General features: G+C 40.6%; 1 protein-coding gene across 3 annotated transcripts in view; it reads right to left on the minus strand.

Annotated features, from left to right (window-relative positions):
• LOC139469863 (protein transport protein Sec31A-like) overlaps nt 1–20,554 on the minus strand; it is a 35,002-nt gene that overhangs the window by 13,236 nt on the left and 1,212 nt on the right. For 2 of the 3 annotated variants that reach the window (XM_071252173.1, XM_071252172.1), the window contains exons 2-21: nt 18,648–18,770; nt 17,819–17,908; nt 16,866–17,064; nt 16,148–16,243; nt 15,664–15,801; nt 15,069–15,211; nt 14,542–14,653; nt 13,800–13,952; nt 11,912–12,043; nt 11,063–11,287; nt 9,990–10,064; nt 9,458–9,553; nt 6,299–6,361; nt 5,414–5,525; nt 4,700–4,878; nt 4,294–4,420; nt 3,043–3,191; nt 2,194–2,364; nt 1,236–1,581; nt 384–519 (exon numbers count right to left, since the gene is read on the minus strand). In XM_071252173.1, coding sequence (XP_071108274.1) covers nt 384–519; nt 1,236–1,581; nt 2,194–2,364; nt 3,043–3,191; nt 4,294–4,420; nt 4,700–4,878; nt 5,414–5,525; nt 6,299–6,361; nt 9,458–9,553; nt 9,990–10,064; nt 11,063–11,287; nt 11,912–12,043; nt 13,800–13,952; nt 14,542–14,653; nt 15,069–15,211; nt 15,664–15,801; nt 16,148–16,243; nt 16,866–17,064; nt 17,819–17,908; nt 18,648–18,760 — 2,855 coding nt within the window. In that variant the 5' untranslated portion in view covers nt 18,761–18,770. The remainder of the gene's footprint in view (nt 1–383; nt 520–1,235; nt 1,582–2,193; nt 2,365–3,042; nt 3,192–4,293; nt 4,421–4,699; nt 4,879–5,413; nt 5,526–6,298; nt 6,362–9,457; nt 9,554–9,989; nt 10,065–11,062; nt 11,288–11,911; nt 12,044–13,799; nt 13,953–14,541; nt 14,654–15,068; nt 15,212–15,663; nt 15,802–16,147; nt 16,244–16,865; nt 17,065–17,818; nt 17,909–18,647; nt 18,771–20,554) is intronic. The other variant, XM_071252175.1, reaches the window with a different exon arrangement.

Genomic DNA, 20,554 nt, shown 5'->3' on the forward strand with positions numbered 1-20,554 from the left:
GCACTTGTATAGCGATTTGCATGTACGTGTGTGTGTTTGTGTGGCTGCTTGTCCTAGTCCGGACTGATGCCGATTTATAGTGCTAGCACACTGAGATACCATGCCGCAGTTTAACATGGATACCCCACTCAGACACAGTATACTGACTCCGAGCCGACCAGTCCTTGTTTTAGCCCCTTAATGCCGAGCGCCAGACAGGGTAACAACAAGTACCATCTTTTAACGTCTTTTGGTATGATGCGGCCGGGGATCGAACCCCGGACCTTCCGCTCTCCAGGCAGACGCTCTACCACTAGACCACGGAGATGGTCACATGCTCAATGAAAAAGGAGTACTTGTGTTTCAGTGAATCAATTATTTAACATCATACAGATCACACTTACGGCTGACTGAATGCTGGCTGGTTGAACTGCTGTGCCTGTGAGAAGTTAGGCTGCATGTAGTTGGTTTGTTGGTAGCTGTCTATGCCATAGGCTCCGGCCGACGATGGGTAAGCAGGGTACTTATGGGACAAGGGACCTGGAATAAAGAAAGTCCAACTAAAATACTGCTCATCACTTAATATGTTATTGTTTATCATGTCATTTTTAAAACAATCAAAAGTCACTCTGATTTACTTTCAATCAATGAAGTAACTTCAGAAAATGTGTATGATCACAATGCTAGAGAAAAGATCTTGATCACATCTTTTTTCCATCTGACTACAGTAGTGAGTGAGTGAGTGTGTTGGGTTTAACACCGTTTTTAACATTATTCCAGTTATATCACGGCGTGTCAGCTTAATGTGGGAGGAAAGCCCGAAGTGATGCAGGTCTCAGACGTTTACCACTTCGGTGAAACCCACGAGCACGGGTATGGTGCTGACAAACCTAGAAACATAATTGGGGCAAACCGGGATTCTGGCATGTCCAAGGGACGCAACTCTGCACAGCGAATCGCGGTACTTTAGACGACTGGGCCACCTGTATGTATCATGTGTATTATGTGCAGCCATGTTGGTTACAAAAAAGCCCACACATTGGGATCTCATATCGAAACTTCGTGGAAAAAACACCCATCAATAGTTTGCAAGTAAGTGTCAGTCAGCATCGCACAAATATTGCAGCTGTATGTCTCAAAATAGAAGGATGTAAGTCTTATATCCAACATCAACTATCAACTTCTCTGTCACATCATGTTAATCTCATCACACATCTCAATCACGACAAACTTAAAATGAATATTTCAAGTCGTACCTTTAGATGCTGGAGCTGCCGCAGCGCTGACTGCAGGCTGAGGTGTGTATGTCGTCTGTGTCGACACGGGGCCGTTGACGGACGCGTACTGTCCTTGGTTCTGGTAGTAGTTGCTGCTGGGGGTGGTCGTTGTCTGGAAGTTGCTGCGGGCCTGGGCCTGGTACGAGGAGGACTGACGCTGTCCACCACGCTGCTGCTGCTGGCTGGCCGGTTGAGCAACCTGGGGCTGTCGGCTGCCCTCGGGGAGGATGTTCACCTTGGAGAAGGGGAACGATGGTATCTGGATGCCGGGGATGTTCTGTCCAAATGCTCTGAAAAGCCTCTCCTGGAGGATTTGGAGGGAAGGCTGGAACAGGAAACATGTTGCTTTACTAAAGTGAGTGAGTGAGTGAGTGAGTGAGTTTGGCTTTACGACGCTTTTAGCAATATTCCAGCAATATCACGGCTGGGGACACCAGAAATGGGCTTCACACATTGTACCCATGTCGGGAATCGAACCCAGGTCTTCGGCGTGAACGCTTTAACCACTAGGCTACCCGACCGCCCCGCTTTACTAAAGCCTATTAGCATGATATGAAATCTGTATCATCTATACTACTCAAAAGCAGATTAGAACACTTGATTCTTTCCAATCACTATAGTTAATCTGTCATGGTTGTATAGTAATATCAGGTGTTCTTAACTTCTTTTGAGTAGTATCATATTTCTGGAGCAAGTAGTAGGTCCATACATACATACATATCAGTGCTCTGATAACATTTTGGTCACATTCTTTTTTTGCAGTATTTTGCCCTTATCGTTAAATATCTTAAATGTATCAAAGCCTTACAACATTACAAAATTCTATGACTCTGCTTCAGCATGAAGTTACAAATCTCAATGACCTATCCCTGAAAATGGCGGTCAGTTCGAAGGTGAAGATGAATATGCCAGGTTTGGAGGACAGACATTGACTCACCTCATTAGCATTGCGGAGGTAGCCTATGGCAGTGAAGATACTGCCCTGGGCCGCCAGCATCTCGGAGTACTGACTCAGCCTGTCTGCTAGAGGCCCGCTTGGGATCTCCGGCGCCTTGCCTCGAGACATCTCTACTGCTTTCCTGAGCACCATGATCTTCTCCACCAGGTCCTGAAACACAAGCAGGTCATTCTTCAGCCACAGGTATTTTTTCCACAGACAGCAATTTTCCATCTATATCATGGTTGCTTGTCTACATAACAGTCTATGTTATCAAGTGCTGTGGAATACGCCTTACAGTGATGTCATAACATGACGTCACCAGTTTCTGCATACGCCACTGTAACGCAGTCTGAGTAAACTAAATGAACGGCAAGACGTGTTTTCACTGAGTAGCTGAAAAAGGATGCTCAAAACATAACAATCACCCTGGTCAATCTCATTCTCATCTCCTTGGGGAGTATACAAACTAAGCCGCCCATGAGTCGCTAGAAGGTCACATTGCCATCTTATCCTACAAGGTGAACAGAGGCATATTTCGAACAAAATCTCTTTGCCTAAGGAGACACCACATGTAACATGTGCTTCAGTATGGAGGACTGAAGACGAAGAAACTCAGAAGTCAAGCTGAACAGTCACCCATCCACCTCTCCCTGACCAGTGTTTTTTACCATCGCCTGATTTCTGGCCTGTGCACTGTACACAGGACCATCATGATCACACATAATCTACCAGTTCCCATGGAGTAACCACTTCTATTAGCTAGCTTGTAGGACTAGCATAGGTGCTAAGGACCCGTCCTGCCCCATAATCCCCACATGGGCTGACAGAACAAGGGAAGCAACATACCTGTAGTGCTAGCGGAGCGTTGTTGTTTTCTGTGTTGCGCACCCAGTTATCCACCAGCCTCTCCACATTCCCAGAACACACATAGCACAGGCTGGCGTACAGAGACAGCTCTCCCTCCCTCTCCGACTCCAGTCGCGTGGCCAGGGAATCTGAAAAATACCCACATCATGAAAATGAATAAGCTGACAGAAACCAGAGCAAAAACAGTGCATGATAAATAGATCTGTGAAAAGAGCTGTAACTGCAAACTGCCATGTGTTTGGTAGCCTAATGACTATAACAGCAATCGTGAAGGCCCTATGGTCCCAGAATCTCCACAGGGGATCGGCTGAGACAGCCGGAGGTGTGGGACACATGTTCTTGTGCGGAAACATTTGGGCACAGACTGCTGTCTTGAGATGAGTCGGACTTGATGAATGTCATCCATGCATGTACTACTTTATTTGGGGGGACAATTTGTGAAACTTATTGACAGGTACACTTTTTGATGATTGATCTGGTACATTTCAATGTATCAAAGACTGCTTTACATTCATGTAGACTTTGGATATCCAGCTATTTTTGTTTGTTTGTTTGTTGTTTAACGCCGCACTCAGCAATATTCCAGCTATATGACGGCGGTCTGTAAAATAATCGAGTCTGGACCAGACAATCCAGTGATTGACATTATGAGCATCGATCCACGCAACTGGGATCGATGACATGTATCAACCAAGTCAGCGAGCCTGACCACCTGATCCTGTCAGTCGCCTTTTAAGACAAGCATAGTCGCCTTTTATGGCAACTATGGGTTGCTGAAGACCTATACTACCCCAGAATCTTCACCGGTCGATATCCAGCTATTGCCACACACTCTTTGAGTGAGTTAGTTTAAACACAGCTTTGAATAGCGTTTCAGTTATTTTATGCCAAGAACGCTTAAAAGGGGAGGCAATCCATAAGTGATAAAGGTCTTAGACTTTTACCAAGTCAGTAAATGCTTGATTGTGATTCAGTACTTACATGACCTGACTTAAAAAAAACTTTAAATCTCTGAACAAGAATCAAACAGTCTTTTTTTAGTTTTGAGAATCAATGAGGACACAATAGAAAAAAAATCCATTTCAAGCAACCAACTCAACCCTGCAAAATATCTTTTGAATTAGGAATACCCACCATGGGAGCATTTTAGTCTGGTGGTGGCTATGCTCCAAACCCATCTCTGTCAATCATGGCTTGAGGGTGACTCCTAAACACACATCCATGACTTACCACACAGGGCAGCAAACTCTTCAGCGGAGGAGTAGGTGAGGATGATTGCTAGGGCTTCCTTCCAGTTGTCTAGGTCACAGGTCTCCACTATATGTGCCCAGTCGTGAGTAACGATTGAGGAAACAAGCTGCAAAACAACACATCCATACAGACAACAGGCAGATTCAATTATCAGTAGATCACAATAGGGGGTATTTTGTTTTGAGGTGAAACTACAGGAAAATACACCAATGAAATGAAAATAAAAGATTTATGTGGCAAAAACATTTCCGAAGAAATCAAGCATGTAATAAATCTCATCTTCTCACACTAAATGATGTTTTGACAAATATCTAGAAACAAAATTCATAGACGATACTTCTGAAATCTGGTCAAATAACGAAACAACTAAAAAAACTTCACTTACCCTTCCTAGGTTACTCTTATTTTTCTGAAAGTATTTTTTCTGAGTTCGACTGAGGAGCTCAGGTCCCCCGGCAATGGCGAGTAGAATTGCCTCGGCCATCTTGTTCTCACTGAGACACATCTCGACAGCTGCTTCAAAGTTGCCTGTCAGCAGCGCCTGAGTCATTAGACCATCCGCATCTAAACACAACAGCAGAAACATAACAGTCATCTACATCCCACTCCATCCTTGTATATACTTAAAATACATCATGGAGAATTAGAAACAAGGGACATAACTCTGTTAAATATTCGTTCTCCGTTTTCAAACTTGATACCATGTTCATCATGTTCACTGATGTATTCAATATGTCATCGCTAGTGGTTTCAGAGGCAATCACTTCTGTACAACTTTGTTGAGTTGAGATGTATTTAGAAGTTTGAGTACAATAAAATAGAAGCTGTCCATCCATATATCTTATCCTTACTCACTACTGTGCACAAAGATCAAACAAGAATCATCAAGTTACCTCTTCCCTCCTCATTAACACAGTGTTTCCACATTGGCAGTATCTAAAAACTAGCACTGAATGAGTTTGGTCTAAAGTCACCATAAATACATTCTATTCAATCCAGCAATTTGATTGGCAAAGGAGGCAAATTTGTTCCTAACTCGATGAATTGAAACAATGTAGCCTACAGCGGTGTCTTAGTAGGACAGCAAACGGCACATTACCATTACTACTGGGGATGGCTAGAGGTGTCTGCAGCCCCGGTTCACGCTGCTGTGTGGCGATCTCATCAAACATCGCAGAGCCATCAGACAACTCATCTCGACTTCCAGGGGTCTGAAAATTGTCCATATCCAACATCAAATACAAGATTTGTATATCACAAAACACCATAAGCAGCTTACAGTAGTGTGTACACAAAGAAAATAGTTTAATAAAAAGGCACATGCTAACCAAACTGCCCTCGTGCAAGTCCCTAAACATCTGCTTAATTTGATCAGAAGCATTATACGCACAGCACTTCAAGAATGAAAAAAAATAATAAAACGATAAAATATGATTTTTCTCAAAACAATATAAATAAGGCCATTATAAATAATTAGATTCCACATCTCGATAGGATGAGATGGCAATGTGGTTGTTAACCTTCGAGTGCCTAAGAGGCAGCTTGGGTTGTATACTCCTCAGGGAGCTGAGAATGGTTTTTCAGTGCACTCTGATCCAGGGACCGGGGTAAAAATAGAGCTTTGAGCATGCCCCTGTGTGATGGGGAAATATGCGCAATATAAATAGCATATTATTATTATATTATAATCATCTGTAAAAAAACCAAAATATGCCTGAAATAAGTATTGAAAATAAAAGGGCTAACGAAAAACTAATAAATTTATAGTGGCCTCTTTAATTCACGTAATTTATGATAACAAAAGCAGGAAATGCAGGTAGATCTGACATGACGAGGTGGAGACACTCAGCGGAGGAAGCACGAGTACATGCAAGGTATATAGCAATGAGCATGAGATTGTTACTCAATACAATTCCACTAAAACCAAGACATTTTGACATGTGTTTCCACATGTAGAGAAGTAATGTGTGACGACATGTCCTACCTTTGACCCCACACTAGGAGATGCCTGTCCACTAGCCATTGGCCCAGGTACTGTAAGAGAATCCTGGAGAAGACAGGAACCCAGTCTAATCATTAATCAGTACTGAATCAAGCAGTATCTAACACAGGAACCCAGTTTAATTAATAAGAGGTTGCTTGTTGTTTTACATCGCACTCAGCAATATTCCAGCCATGCAGTGGTGGCCAGAAAATAATTGAGTCTTGATTTGACTTAAAAGTGATTGATATCATGAGCAAAGATCCGCACCATCAGGGTACAATGTCATATAATCAACGAAGTCACGGAGTCTGACCATGTGATCCACTGAGACACCTCTTACAACCAGCGTAGGTTTCTGTGGACCTATTCTCATCCGGAATCCACGAAGGGCCAGTAATCAGCACCAAATCAAGTAGTACCAACTAGGGCTGTTTCGATTCACTCGCATATTCGGTGAATCGAACCGTATCCATTCATGAATTGAATTCGTTATTCGTTGCCATTAGAATCGAATATTTATGAATATGCAAGTATGTGCATTTGCATACTCTGTACCTAAAAATTCCATAAGAACATATTATATGCATAGATTTTTTCAAAGACAATACTCTTATAATATTTAATTTAACAGTATTGGGGTCACTGGTCATTGTCACATTTGAGCAGATACTAGAACTAGTACCTGGATAAGTGCAGTATATAAATGTATAATATATTTATAATTAACAAACCATGTCAAAAAATTTATATTTATGTTTCACTGAATATAACCAATACTACATCAACTGCTGACTTTTTGTATTCGTGAATTAATATTCGTATTCGTTATCCTATATTCGTAATACGAATCATATTTACCTCAAAGTGTATTCATTGCAGCCCTAGTACCAACACAGTGACTAACCAACACAGTGACTAACAAACACAGTCACAGCGATTGTAGGTATACCACTTTGCAGCGTTAGAAAATAACAGTTTTGGTCCACTAGTCCTTATAATGATAACATATATAAAAACCCTTAAAAAGGGCAATTTTCTACTAGTCCTTATGATACCTTTACCATTGGCAGTTTGGCAAAGACTATAGGACTAGTGCCAATTTCTAACCCTGCTTTGCAAAATTCAATTCTGATAATCAAAATTCTATATATGATGAAATGATAATGGGATGAATTTGCACAGCAAAATATATTGGGAAGGGCAAAGAATCAACAAATTTATCAAATGCTTCTTCTGTTTGACTGAATAAACATGAACAGACTAGTATTGCATCTACCCAGAAATATTATTTATCATGTTTATAGCAAAGGCCAATGAATGTCTTCAGTTTGGAGGATGTACTTGTTCTTCAGAGGAAACATTTGCAAATATATAAATCATAACTGGTACATGCTGCAAAGCTATTCAATTACATGTGCTGCCAACTTAATCATATAAGACAGAAATCATTATACATTCAAAATGGCATAAATCTACAAAAAACAGAAACTGCATTCAAGCAAGGTGTAAGAAGATATACTCTACTTTTCATAGGGATATTTTGTATCTTTCATGATACACAAAATTGATTCTCATAATATGTTAAGTGTATATATAAACAGAATGACATTTCTGATTATCCCTATCAAAGGTTGAGTTGTATAGCATATTCAGGAAAGGAATAATTTGAAGAATAAACATACATAAAGCTATAAATAAGCAGATTTGAAGCAACCATCTTGCTAATGTTTACATGTTTATTTCACGACGTTATATCCAAATTTTCAAGGATCTCATTTCGGTGTCAACATGCTTCATGAGCAAGTCCCAAACTGCCCCAAAATGCCACGTTATTTCAGTTACATCACTGAGTGACAGCTTGATGTGAGTGGAAAACCCACTTTGGCAAGAGATGCAATTCTGAACAACAACTTGCAGCACCTAAGACGATCAGACCCTACATAAACATGACAGTCCCTATACTTAACTTAATCAGGCAAACATTAAGGTATGGGACATGCCAGCTGTCACATGAATCATTAACGGGACATGCCAACTGTGACATGAATCATTCAGTCACGGGACATGCCAGCTGTCACATCAATCATTCAGTTACGAGACATGCCAGCTGTCACATCAATCATTCAGTTACGGGACATGCTAGCTGTCACATCAATCATTCAGTTACGGGACATGCCAGCTGTCACATCAATCATTCAGTTACGGGACATGCCAGCTGTCACATCAATCATTTACAGCACATGCTAGCTGTCACATCAATCATTCAGTTACGAGTCATGCCAGCTGTCACATCAATCATTCAGTTACGGGACATGCCATCTGTCACATCAATCATTCAGTTATGGGACATGCCAGCTGTCACATCAATCATTCAGTTACGAGTCATGCCAGCTGTCACATCAATCATTCAGTTACGGGACATGCCAGCTGTCACATCAATCATTCAGTTATGGGACATGTCAGCTGTCACATCAATCATTCAGTTACGAGTCATGCCAGCTGTCACATCAATCATTCAGTTACGAGTCATGCCAGCTGTCACATCAATCATTCAGTTACGGGACATGCCAGCTGTCACATCAATCATTCAGTTACGGGACATGCCAGCTGTCACATCAATCATTTACAGCACATGCTAGCTGTCACATCAATCATTCAGTTACGGGATATGCCAGCTGTCACATCAATCATTCAGTTATGGGACATGTCAGCTGTCACATCAATCATTTACAGGACATGCTAGCTGTCACATCAATCATTTACAGCACATGCTAGCTGTCACATCAATCATTCAGTTACGGGACATGCCAACTGTCACATCAATCATTCAGTTACGGGACATGCTAGCTGTCACATCAATCATTCAGTTATGGGACATGCCAGCTGTCACATCAATCATTCAGTTATGGGACATGCCAGCTGTCACATCAATCATTTACAGGACATGCCAGCTGTCACATCAATCATTTACAGGACATGCCAGCTGTCACATCAATCATTTACAGGACATGCCAGCTGTCACTTCAATCATTCAAATATCGGACATGCCAACTGCACATCCATTATTTGTTATGAAACATGCCAACTGCACATGAAGAAATTATACCCACAGCGGTTAGAAAAATGAAAGGCTTAGCAAGGTGGGATGATGAAACGTACCCCTGCGTCTAACATGGACATTTTCTGGGCAAGTTCTGAGGCATCTATACCCTGACTCCGTGACAGTGCAGCGTCTGTGCCTGTATGTTCCACAACCTGAAAGTAGATAGACTTGAAGTAGATGCCAAAACGAACTTCCAACTACTCCATTACATATACGATTGTCAGTAGTAACAGCCATGTGCCATGTGCCATGTGCCATGTGGATATATGTTGATCATGATAGGAATAGGATGAATCTGTTTTCTCAACACGCATTATTTTTTTAGAACGTTTGTTTAAGTCGTGGGCAGATTTTAATGGCTGTAGGGCTGATGGTGCGTGACAAGTCAGGCAAGTTAAAGTACAAGCAATTACATCGAAGACAGTAGAAATACACATCACACAGCTTTTCTAAAATGATCTGGAAATGAGGGGAAACCTTGGACAGAGATGGCTTATAAGGTTGACAAACAAAGGCAGTAAATCTTTTCTACACATTATCATTTCATAATTGACTATGACTATGCTTTAAACATGTTTGCTTCCTTACCTTTTTGGCAAGTTCATTTTGATCATATCCTAAAAGTTGCAGGAATCTTGCTCTTGGCTCCTTTTCAAAGTTTACCTGGAATTATAAGACAAATATTAACACAACAGTCCCACATTACATTTGTGAAAAAGCAAAAGTATGTTTCACAACTCATTCAAAACAAAACAAAACAAAACAAAAGCTCATTGGGACAGAGTAAGATGATACAATAACTAAAATTATTTTTCAAAACAATCTCCAGGACATGATAATTGAATATCAGTTTTCCAAAAGTTTCTAAGAAGTTCACAAGAATAGTAGTGAGTGAGTGAGTGAGTTTGATTTTACGCCGCTTTTAGCAATATTCCAACAATATCACGGCGGGGTACACCAGAAATGGGCTTCACACATTGTACCCGTGTAGGGAATCGAACCCAGGTCTTGGATGTGACGAGCGAACGCTTTAACCACCAGGCTACCCAACCGCCCCACATTAAAAATAACAGTACGAAGATGATTTTACACCAGCTTTTAGCATTATTCCAGCCATAGTGTGACTGATGACACCAAGAACAGACTTAACACTTAGTAGCCATGTGCACAACTTCTTTGTCTTGTCAAGCCATTGCATGAACAACTAGATACCAATCCATCCCTCACAAAGCAAGGTGTCCTCCTGTGGAGACGACCCATGAAGATTCCGGGGTAGAATAGTGCCTTGTCCAGAACACCTGGTGTCATAACTTATTGTCACTGATCCATTCATATCGGGGGGTTTACCCGTGATGATCTTGGGTAGAATAGGTCTTGAGCCGACTTGTGTCAATATTACATAGTAAATGTCTTCAGCAACCCATGCTTGCGGTAAAAGGTGACTATGCTTGTCGTAAAATGCAGGTAACGGGATCGGTTGGTCAGGCTCACTGACTTGGTTAATGCATGTCATCGATCCCAAATGCGTGGATTGATGCTCATGATATTGATCACTGGATTGTCTGGTCCAGACTCGATTATTTACAGACCGCCGTCATATAGCTTGAATATTGCTGAGTGCGGCGTTAAACAACAAACCAACCAATCCTGTTGAGACCTACCCTGAGGAAGTTCCACAGATTCTCCTGCATGCCGTCTCCAGCATTGGCAGCCTTCATGGCACAGAACTCGAGAAACTGGTTGTTGTTGAGTGCTGTCTCCAGCTGGCCGGACCGTGTCAGTAGTTCAGTCTCCGTCACAACCTGGCTGATGAACACCTGTTTGGGGACGGGCTGTTGAGGGTTCTGAGGTTTCAGGTGATCAAAGCTGACCAGTTTGCCACCGAACTGAAACAAATAAATTGTACTGAGATAGATTCACAACACACTCACATCACAGTACAAACATCGATAAGACCAGGCCAAATGTTTAAGATGACTCATTGTTAAACTCAGAAAAAATATCAGACCTAAATTAAAGGAAATGTTAACCAACAAAATGAGTAAAACAAAAGTTACAAATAGTCTGTCCTAAACAAAACCTAGAAGATTGGATAGTTTCAGAGACCTGTGTTTTAACGTCTTTGTGTGGGTATTTTGTGTTTAATTTTTTCAAAATATGCTTAGTTTGAAGATTTAACATCAAATTGTACCTGAAAACATTTTTTTACTATTTTTCCTCCTGTCTCTAAATATTAAACACAAAAGTCAGTAAAACAATAATGAAAGCTGGTGTCTGGTATAAAGAAACTTCAAAAGACACACAAAAAACACAAAGCTACATTTCAAGCTGATAATGTGTGTATCATCGCTACTTAAAATCAATTCTCAAACAACGATCATGTTGCTCACAATATAATAGTTCTGTATCAAGATCAGAATCAAATCAAACAATAGGAACAAGCAGCAATAATAAAATGAATCAAGACACATTAACCCCTACACATTATCTCGGAAACAAACACTACTCACGGCAAAGGAAGCACCAACAGGTTTGCGGAGCCACTTGGGGGGCTTCTGTAATGGAACAATTTTCTCCTCTTCCTGGGTCACATGGATGGGGGCCTGGGCGAAAGGCTCCAGTCCACTGAACGACTCTGCTACCTGGAATGAGAACATGGTAATCCTATACCCGTCCTTGTAAAAAGTTCACTTAGCTGTATAATAGAAATCACTTCAACAGTCTCATAAAAATCAATACTGATAATTTCATGAACATCTGGTGTTTTGGGTCCAGCTGAGTAGCCAGGTGTACAGAACCCTGCCGTTTACAGTTATTAAATTGTTCTACAAGCATGTGATGATGTGAAGATGTGAAGGTGTGTCTCAGCGTTGTGCAGTTTCTGTCCCCTGTCGTCAGTCTGCCACATGCAGCAACAACAGAGGGTGACAGCCCACATGCCAGCTGTTCTGGACCCCTGCGATATCATCACAGACAACAGCCTTCACTTTAACATTAAGCCTAGTCCCTTTCGCTGTATCTGTTTATTGAACAATTTGAACCAATAACACAGAGCTAGTCAACTTTTGGTGTAAGAAATCTGATGCAGCCAAATATAAACTAGCAGCAATAATAAAAAAATATAAAAAATAACAAAGTCTATAAATTTGCAACTGTGTCAAAAGTAGTCCTCTCCCAGAGGCAAGAGCATCCACAAGCATATTTGTCAAAGACTAGTTTCAATCCTTGCAATATCAAGACCACTTTTCTATGCTAAATATGATTGGACGATGGCACATATCGATAGTCCAATCAGAGAATCCTTCATAAACTAAACATCCAGGTAAAAAAAACATGGCCGCAGTCACATAGCTTGTCTAATTTGTGCTGAAGTTCTTTTAACAATAAAGTGAAGACAAGTATTTTCTAATTCTTTCCCAGTTGCAAATCAATTCACGCAAGAACTGTGGTTGTAAGTGTTACAATGATGAGAACAATCATTAAACATGACAGGCAGATATTCGTATGAAAGTGATTTAACCCTGCGTGTCTTTCTTGACACAAATGTTTCTTTTCCATCTTTTAAACCCCTCAACGATTGCCTTTGTCAGGGATTAAATATGCGCATGTTCTCGTTATCTCATCGACCAGGTCATCATCTATGGTAGTCACCGTCTTTGGGAAGCCATACACGATATGAACAGCAGATATCACGTTTTCATTACAAGGGGCACAAATCTACACTAGGTGGCGCCACGACTGAGACAAGGAAAGAGGGCTTGATGTACCAAGGGTAAAAACTAGTCTTTGATATAGGCTAGGGGACACACTGGCCTCAGGAAGATGATAAAACAAATATATACTGAAGAGTATCAGAAGAAGTACTTGTTTAATGAAGGCAGCCTGTAAACAATCAAATCTGGACCAGACAATTCAGTAATTGATATTGTGAGCAACAATCCATGTCAGATAAACTATAGTCATATGAAAACATTGGGTGTTTTAAATAGCTTTAAATAGCAAAATGATCCATACAATATTTGTGGTTGTTTATTTGTTTGTTGTTTAACGCCGCATTCACCAATATTCCAGCTATATGACGGCGGTCTGTAAATAATCGTGTCTGAACCAGACAATCCAGTGATTGACACCATGAGCATCGATCCACGCAATTGGGTTACGATGACATCCATCAACCAAGTCAGCGAGCCTGACCACACCGATCCTGTTAGTCTCCTCTTGCGACAAGCATAGTCGCCTTTTACGGCAAGCATGGGTTGCTGAAGACCTATTCTAACCTGGATCTTCACAGGTGTACAATATTTGTGGCACAAATTATTGCCATGCTGCTATTGCGTCAATACTTGGGAGAAATTACAACCCAACACACAGCAGTTCATGTGAAGGACCAGCCCTTACTTTGTTGCTGGGCTGGATGGGGTGCCCGCCCCCCAAGAGGGAGTACACAGTCACATGACCGTCGAAGGAGGAGCTGGAGATGAGGGAGGGATTGCGTGGACACCACTCTACATCAAAACTCCACTGATTCCGCGTCGGCAACTCATACACCACCTGAAACATCAAACCCAATGACACAACCACAACACAACATGTGAGGCAAGTACTAATAAGTAGTTTGGTTTTGCTTTGGTTTGTTGTTCAACGCTGCACTCACCAATATTCCAGCTATATGCTGTCTGAAAATAATCGAGTCTGGACCAGACAATCCAGTGATTAATATCATGAGCATCAATCCATGCAATTGTGATTGATGACATAAATCAACCAAGTCAGCGAGCCTGACCACCCGATTACTAGTAAGTAATACAAGTTGGTATATTGGTAAAAAGGAAATAACTATCAAAACTCAATAAGCAAAGACTTGATCTTCCTATAGTCAAAAGCATGCATTCAAATTTGTATTTATCACGAAAGAGAATTACAGGGTGATAAACTTATGTTTCAGTGTTCATAAATTTAGTTGGATTATCTATAAGTGTAATGATGCTAACAATCACATTAATATTAGTAGAGTAGATATGCCTTAATATTGTGCATGGATTACATGTAGGCTATACATCAAGGCATAGTTAAGAATTCTGTCTACATTGTTAAAGGACATGACCATCTAGATGTTCCCAACATCATAACATCACATCACCTCTCCACCCTGGACATTGGAGTTAGGGTTCCAGCAGAGGATGCGGTTGTCCTTCCCACACGACAGTAGCAGGTCGGGGTCTCGTGGGCACCATGACATGGACAATATCCCTCTGAAAGAAGGAGACAGCATTAGCATTGCCACTAGGCCTGTAGTATTACACTTTGCAGTGTTTGAAATCAAGTTGGGTCATTGAGGTTTAAATCTGTAACTTGATAAAGATCCCTGGAGAGAAGGAGGCAGGGAGAGAGAGGGAGAGGATGAGACCTGGTGGGTATGAGAATATGGTTCACATAATTCTCTTGAGTTATCGAACCCCATGGCTCATGTCTGTTTCAGAGAGTTGACACATCTGAGTGAGTGTTAGTCCAAGCAACAGTCACCAAAACGTTGTCACAAAAGACCATAAACTCAAGTTTAGACTGACAAAAAGAGTGGATGATAGCAGAGGTACATTAAACTGTACATAACAAAACTGTCACTAAAACACAAGGACTAGGGCTGCCAAGAAAGCCCCAAAATTATACCTTTGATGGTTCTCCAGGACTTTGAGAGGCGACGTGGCATATCTGAGATCCCACAGCTGTATGACAGGTGTGTGGTCATCCTCAGATGAGATCATCAGTTGTGTGGCTACATCAGGGTGCCAGGCTACATGTTTGCACTTTATCTGAAACATGAGACACAGCACGAGTCAGTGGAGTCAAGAACTAACCAATATTAAAAATTGAAAAACTTCAAACAAAAATTAATATCTGAACAACATTTTCATTTGAAATGTAATTAACAGGTTTCAATTCAAACTATGGATCACACAAAACAATGGTTGACGCTATGAGCAACATGCAAAGCCATCATGGTATGAAGGCACACAATCTATCCAATGACCAGATCAATTGTAGTTGTGTGCTTAAAGCAATAACAGAGTGCTAGAAACTTATCTTAACAGGGGCCCATGTAAGATAAACTGATGTTTCAAAAACAAGTAGGTTAATCTTCACAAGCTCTGATCTGTACCTCTATCTATAAATATCACACATTATCACGATTATGAGGCCTATCTGAGTGCAAGCTATCCATGTACACATACATATGCTGGACACCCACGTTGTCTCCACTCACCCGAGACATACTGTCACTTATTTTGATGATAGGCTCGTTCTTCCTCAAGTCCCACACAACACATCGCGTCCCGAACGTGGAGCCCAAGATGTGTTGAACCTGTCTGTTCCAGGCCACGCATGCTACTTCCTCTGGAGGCTGAAACATACAGGGTGAATACCCGTGACCAACTTGCTGAGTCAGCAATACCCTAGCTCTACTGCAGCAACCTGCTGTTGATCCAATGTGGTCGATATCATGAACAACAACCCACATGCTCAGGGTAAGATGACATTCAAGCAATGAATGATTTAGCATTTTGTTTAATCTGTTTCCATGTACTTCAATGAAAAAGCAGACACTTTGCACAACAAGAAAAACAAAAAAGATAAAATTAGATAAGCTTATGCACAGGCAATACACAAACCAACCGGGAGGTGACATCTTCGTTGGTCTGGTTAATTTCTATCTCAAAGAACATGAACATTCAATACAGACGACTTACCAGTGATTTCTGTCCAGGTGTCATTGGGTTGTCCGGCTTCGTCATGTCCCAGATGTAGATCTCAGACTCACCTGCTCCTGACGCCAGCAGGTTTTGCTGGAAATAAAATGATAAAACCACTGAAACATGGCAAATTCTGAACCAGAACATCTCTGCTTTGTAATAATACTTCCAAAATCAACCACCCCGCAAGGAAGTCAAAATTTAATATAGCATCAACATCACGCCACATTTAGCAATATTCCAGCAGGGTTCACTCTAGGAATTTTCTGACATGGGCCCTTTGTGAAAATTTCAAATATTCCATACAGCACAATGTTAAAATGCCCCATTGTATTTGAAAATGTGGGCCTTTTTTTCAAAATTAGGGGCTAAAAGCACAAGGCCCCAGCTATATGACAAGGGTCTGTGAATAATTGAGACTGGATCAGACAATCCAGTGATTGATATCATGAGCATTGATCTACACAAACGGAGATGGGATGACATGCATCAACCAAGTCAGCTAGCCTGACCACCCCATCCTGTTCAATACGTCTTCCAACAAGCAAGGCTTGCTGAAGCCAAATTCTAGCCCAGATCGCCACAGAGGCATCCATGATGGTGAAATCCCTCTGTCATGGAATCAAAGGTTTATCTCATCATATATTAGGCATGACACAATATGATGTAATACAGAGAAAATAAACGGTCACATAGTGTTAAAAGCCACACCCACCTGGAAAGGGTTAAAGTCTAGAGCCTTGACAGCACCAGTGTGTTTTGACTGTTCAAACAGCTGACAGTCCTGGTCCCCCTTTAAGAGAGCTGCTGCGTCGAATGCCTGGACGAGACCATTGTCTGTACCAGCTACTATCACTCCTGCCGGTGCTGTTGTGCCATCCATACCATAAGATCCCCATAATACTTTGTGGAATCTGGAAATACAGGGGAAACATTATCATAAAACTACAGCAGACACATCAGGACAAAAACTTATTTTTATAAAAATGTAGGTATAAATGCAGTATTATCTTTGAGCATTAAAAATATTAATGCACATTAATAGCATGTATATTGCACTGTATCCACATACACTAGGGTGTACTTAGTGTGTGTTCCATTTGCTTCCCTGGGAAGTGCACAACTTACCTGAAGGTTTACCGTGATTAGTAATAATGAATAAACATCTTATCTGTATACAACTTTTCAATCTGTTCAACTACATTATTTCTGAGAAATCTGTCCCTTAACTGCTTAACATTCTTAATAACCAAGGTAAAATACAAGCATTCTCAAAGTTAACACCAATCTAGTCTCAGATAACCATGGTGTCAGGACATGTAAAGCAATTTCTCAATGTTGATCAACTACTATTAGTCATGATGTTTGTGACTTAGGTCTAAAATGCATTTCCCACACTATCCCACAACTATCTTTTCACAGTCACACTGTGTCAAGTCAACTTTGGGATACGACAAACAGAAGATGAACTATCAAATCATTTTTTATAATCCAGGTGGTCTACACTACATCAATCATCCCAACTCTGGGATTAGAATTTGATTCACCATGACAGTGTTAGCTCTACTTGACTCTTGTATTCTGAGTTGACTGTACTGATTGCCTAGAGCCTCAAACTTTCTATGAAAAAGTGGACCCCAAGGAAACAGCTAAGTGGTAGACAGGTACCTGCATTCTGACTGCAAGGAAGCCACAAGTGGCATGTCGAGTGTCGCCTCGGCCAGATTCAGACTGTACACTTCCAGTGCTGATGTTGTGCTGCAATAGAGAACATCATGTTACACATACAGTGCCTGACATAACCATCATCACATAGAAAGACATCACTCAGATGACATGTACATTCATCTCCTTTAGTTACATATAGCGGTGTAATGACTATTCAAATTATTGATGTATCAATATTGTCCAAGGCCCAGTTGCAATATATAGATGACAAGTTAAAACACCAATAGTTTACTGTATAGGGTCACTGTTACCACATTCTGTATATACCCTTGATGTGCCTGGCTATTTTTAGTTTGACACGAGGTCGTGATGTTTTCGACCAATCATCAAGCTAAAAGAATTACGAATGTATCCGAGCGGCTTAATATGCGGCACATGATTCGCTGAAGCAAACCTACAGACTATAGCGAACATTAATACATGCAAAACCGAAAATAGATCCTGGTTTGGGTATATGTCGTAAGAAGGGAGAGAATAATGAAACTTGTTTGATTTAGCAAACGGAAGAGTTAATCTAGATGCGTCGCTGTCTTGTTTGGCAATAAATACCTTTACGCAAAGACGTACGGCTTTGATTTACAATAACAGTGGCCATTGGATATGAAATTAATAATGGTCCAGTCACTGCGTCCATGAGACCCACACATGTTACGCAGGTGCGTTCAGACTCATATTTGAGGTCCAAGATGCCAAAACACGCTCTTCAGCCAACACTGTTCTTCTCATCATGATTACAACAACAAAAACTACTTTGTATGTCCAGACCTACCTGAATGTGGCATCCAGTTGTTGGGCTGCTGTTCCTGTTACCATGTAGATTGGATATTGGTCAACTGGTGACCACGACACGTTGGCCGTTCGATCTATTTCTTTTATCCTCATCTTGAGATATCTGTGTGAAGATGAACAAAAAGAGTGAGTTTGTAAGATTTCAAAAGTAACATCACAAAATGCCAGCTTGAAAAATTGAGTATCAAAATTAGGGGTGAAATGATAAAGCAAGGTAACAATACGATACATAGGTGACGATACGATACATATCACAATACACATATTTAAGTCAAGTTGCATGAAAACATCTTGACAATAAATATTTCGGAGCATGGCCTAAAGGAAAAGCTAGCGATATCTGACTGCCAAAATTGCTAGGGGTAATTAAAATGTGGAGTAAGTAATATGCTTCAGCAAATGTATCATCATGTATCGAGACATAAGAAAGTGTATCATGTATCATATCGTTGCATGAAAACTTACAATGCATCGGTGCAACGATGTCTCGTTTCACCCCTATTGAAAATTAGTCCAAAGTGAAAGTATCAACACTGGTCCCAGACACTCTACCACATGCCACAATTCACTATGACAGCTTGTGCTGACAACCAATGGTGGTATTACATAATCACGATAATGGAGTTGAATCTGGCAATCAGTCCCACTATCTGTGGATACTGGCATGGCTAAGAGGTGCTCTCATGTTATAAGAGTGAGTGAGTGAGTTATTATTTAACGTCCCATGGGCAATATTTCAGCCATATCGTGACGAGAAGTTACATTTATGATACATTTATGATACATATCAAGGGTACAGCCACTAACAATCTAAGTTATGAATTTCGCACTACCAATTTTTAAAACAATACATTGAACACATCAAAATTTATGAAAAAGTTCTTTTTCCTTTAAAAAACATAATATTAAACGAGGATTAACATCATTAAAAAGGTCCTTAATTGTTTTTACATTGAAATATTTATCCCTTGTGATGGAAAAATCAACACAGTCAAGCAGGACATGCTTGACTGTGATTCTTTCATCACAAGGGATACAAAACGGAGGATCTTCACCTTTTAGTAAATATTCATGAGTATATCCGCTGTGGCCAATACGACATCGTTGCATAATGACCTCTTCAAATCTGGACTGACAGCCCAAGAAGGTATAATCAATATTTGGTTTAATTTCATGTAATTTATTGATACCTACTTGGGCGTCCCACTTCTGTTGCATAAGATCTCGGATGTAAGATCGAATCATGGGTTTAAAATCAGTGTATGGGATCAGAAGTGGTGTCACAGATTTGTTGAGTGCTGCTTTAGCAGCAGCATCGGCCATTGTGTTACCTTTGATACCAACATGGCTTGGTAACCAAAAAAAGACGATGTCATATTGGCCAGTAGCAAGATAATTAAATAACTCAAGAATATGGATTAAAAGTGGATGTTTTGATGACATATTTTTAATTTCCTGAAGGCATGAAAGAGAATCTGAAAACAGTATGAATTGTTTATGTTTAGATTGATTACTGATATATTTAAGTGCTGTAAAAATGGCGTTTGCTTCTGCAGTGAATATTGAACTGTTATCAGGTAAACGTGAAGAGATTGTTCTGGATCCAATGACAGTGGCACTAGCAACTGCGCCACCATCCTTGGATCCATCTGTAAATATAGATTTATAAGCATGATAAGTGTCATAATTGTTTCTTAGTTGATGGTATTCTTGTTGGTAGATTAATTGTTGAGTATCAGATTTCTTTAATTTTGTTAATGTAAGGTCTACCTCTGGCTGTACCATTTGCCAAGGAGGTGTTGAAAACAGTTGAGTGGGAGCTATATCTTGCAGTTTAATATTGGAAGCAAACATGGCAGACTGGATTCTGATTCCGAGTGGTGGAAC

This window comes from Haliotis cracherodii, unplaced genomic scaffold (assembly GCF_022045235.1).
Source record: "Haliotis cracherodii isolate W230 unplaced genomic scaffold, xgHalCrac1.p SCAF_2, whole genome shotgun sequence".
NCBI lineage: Eukaryota > Metazoa > Mollusca > Gastropoda > Lepetellida > Haliotidae > Haliotis > Haliotis cracherodii.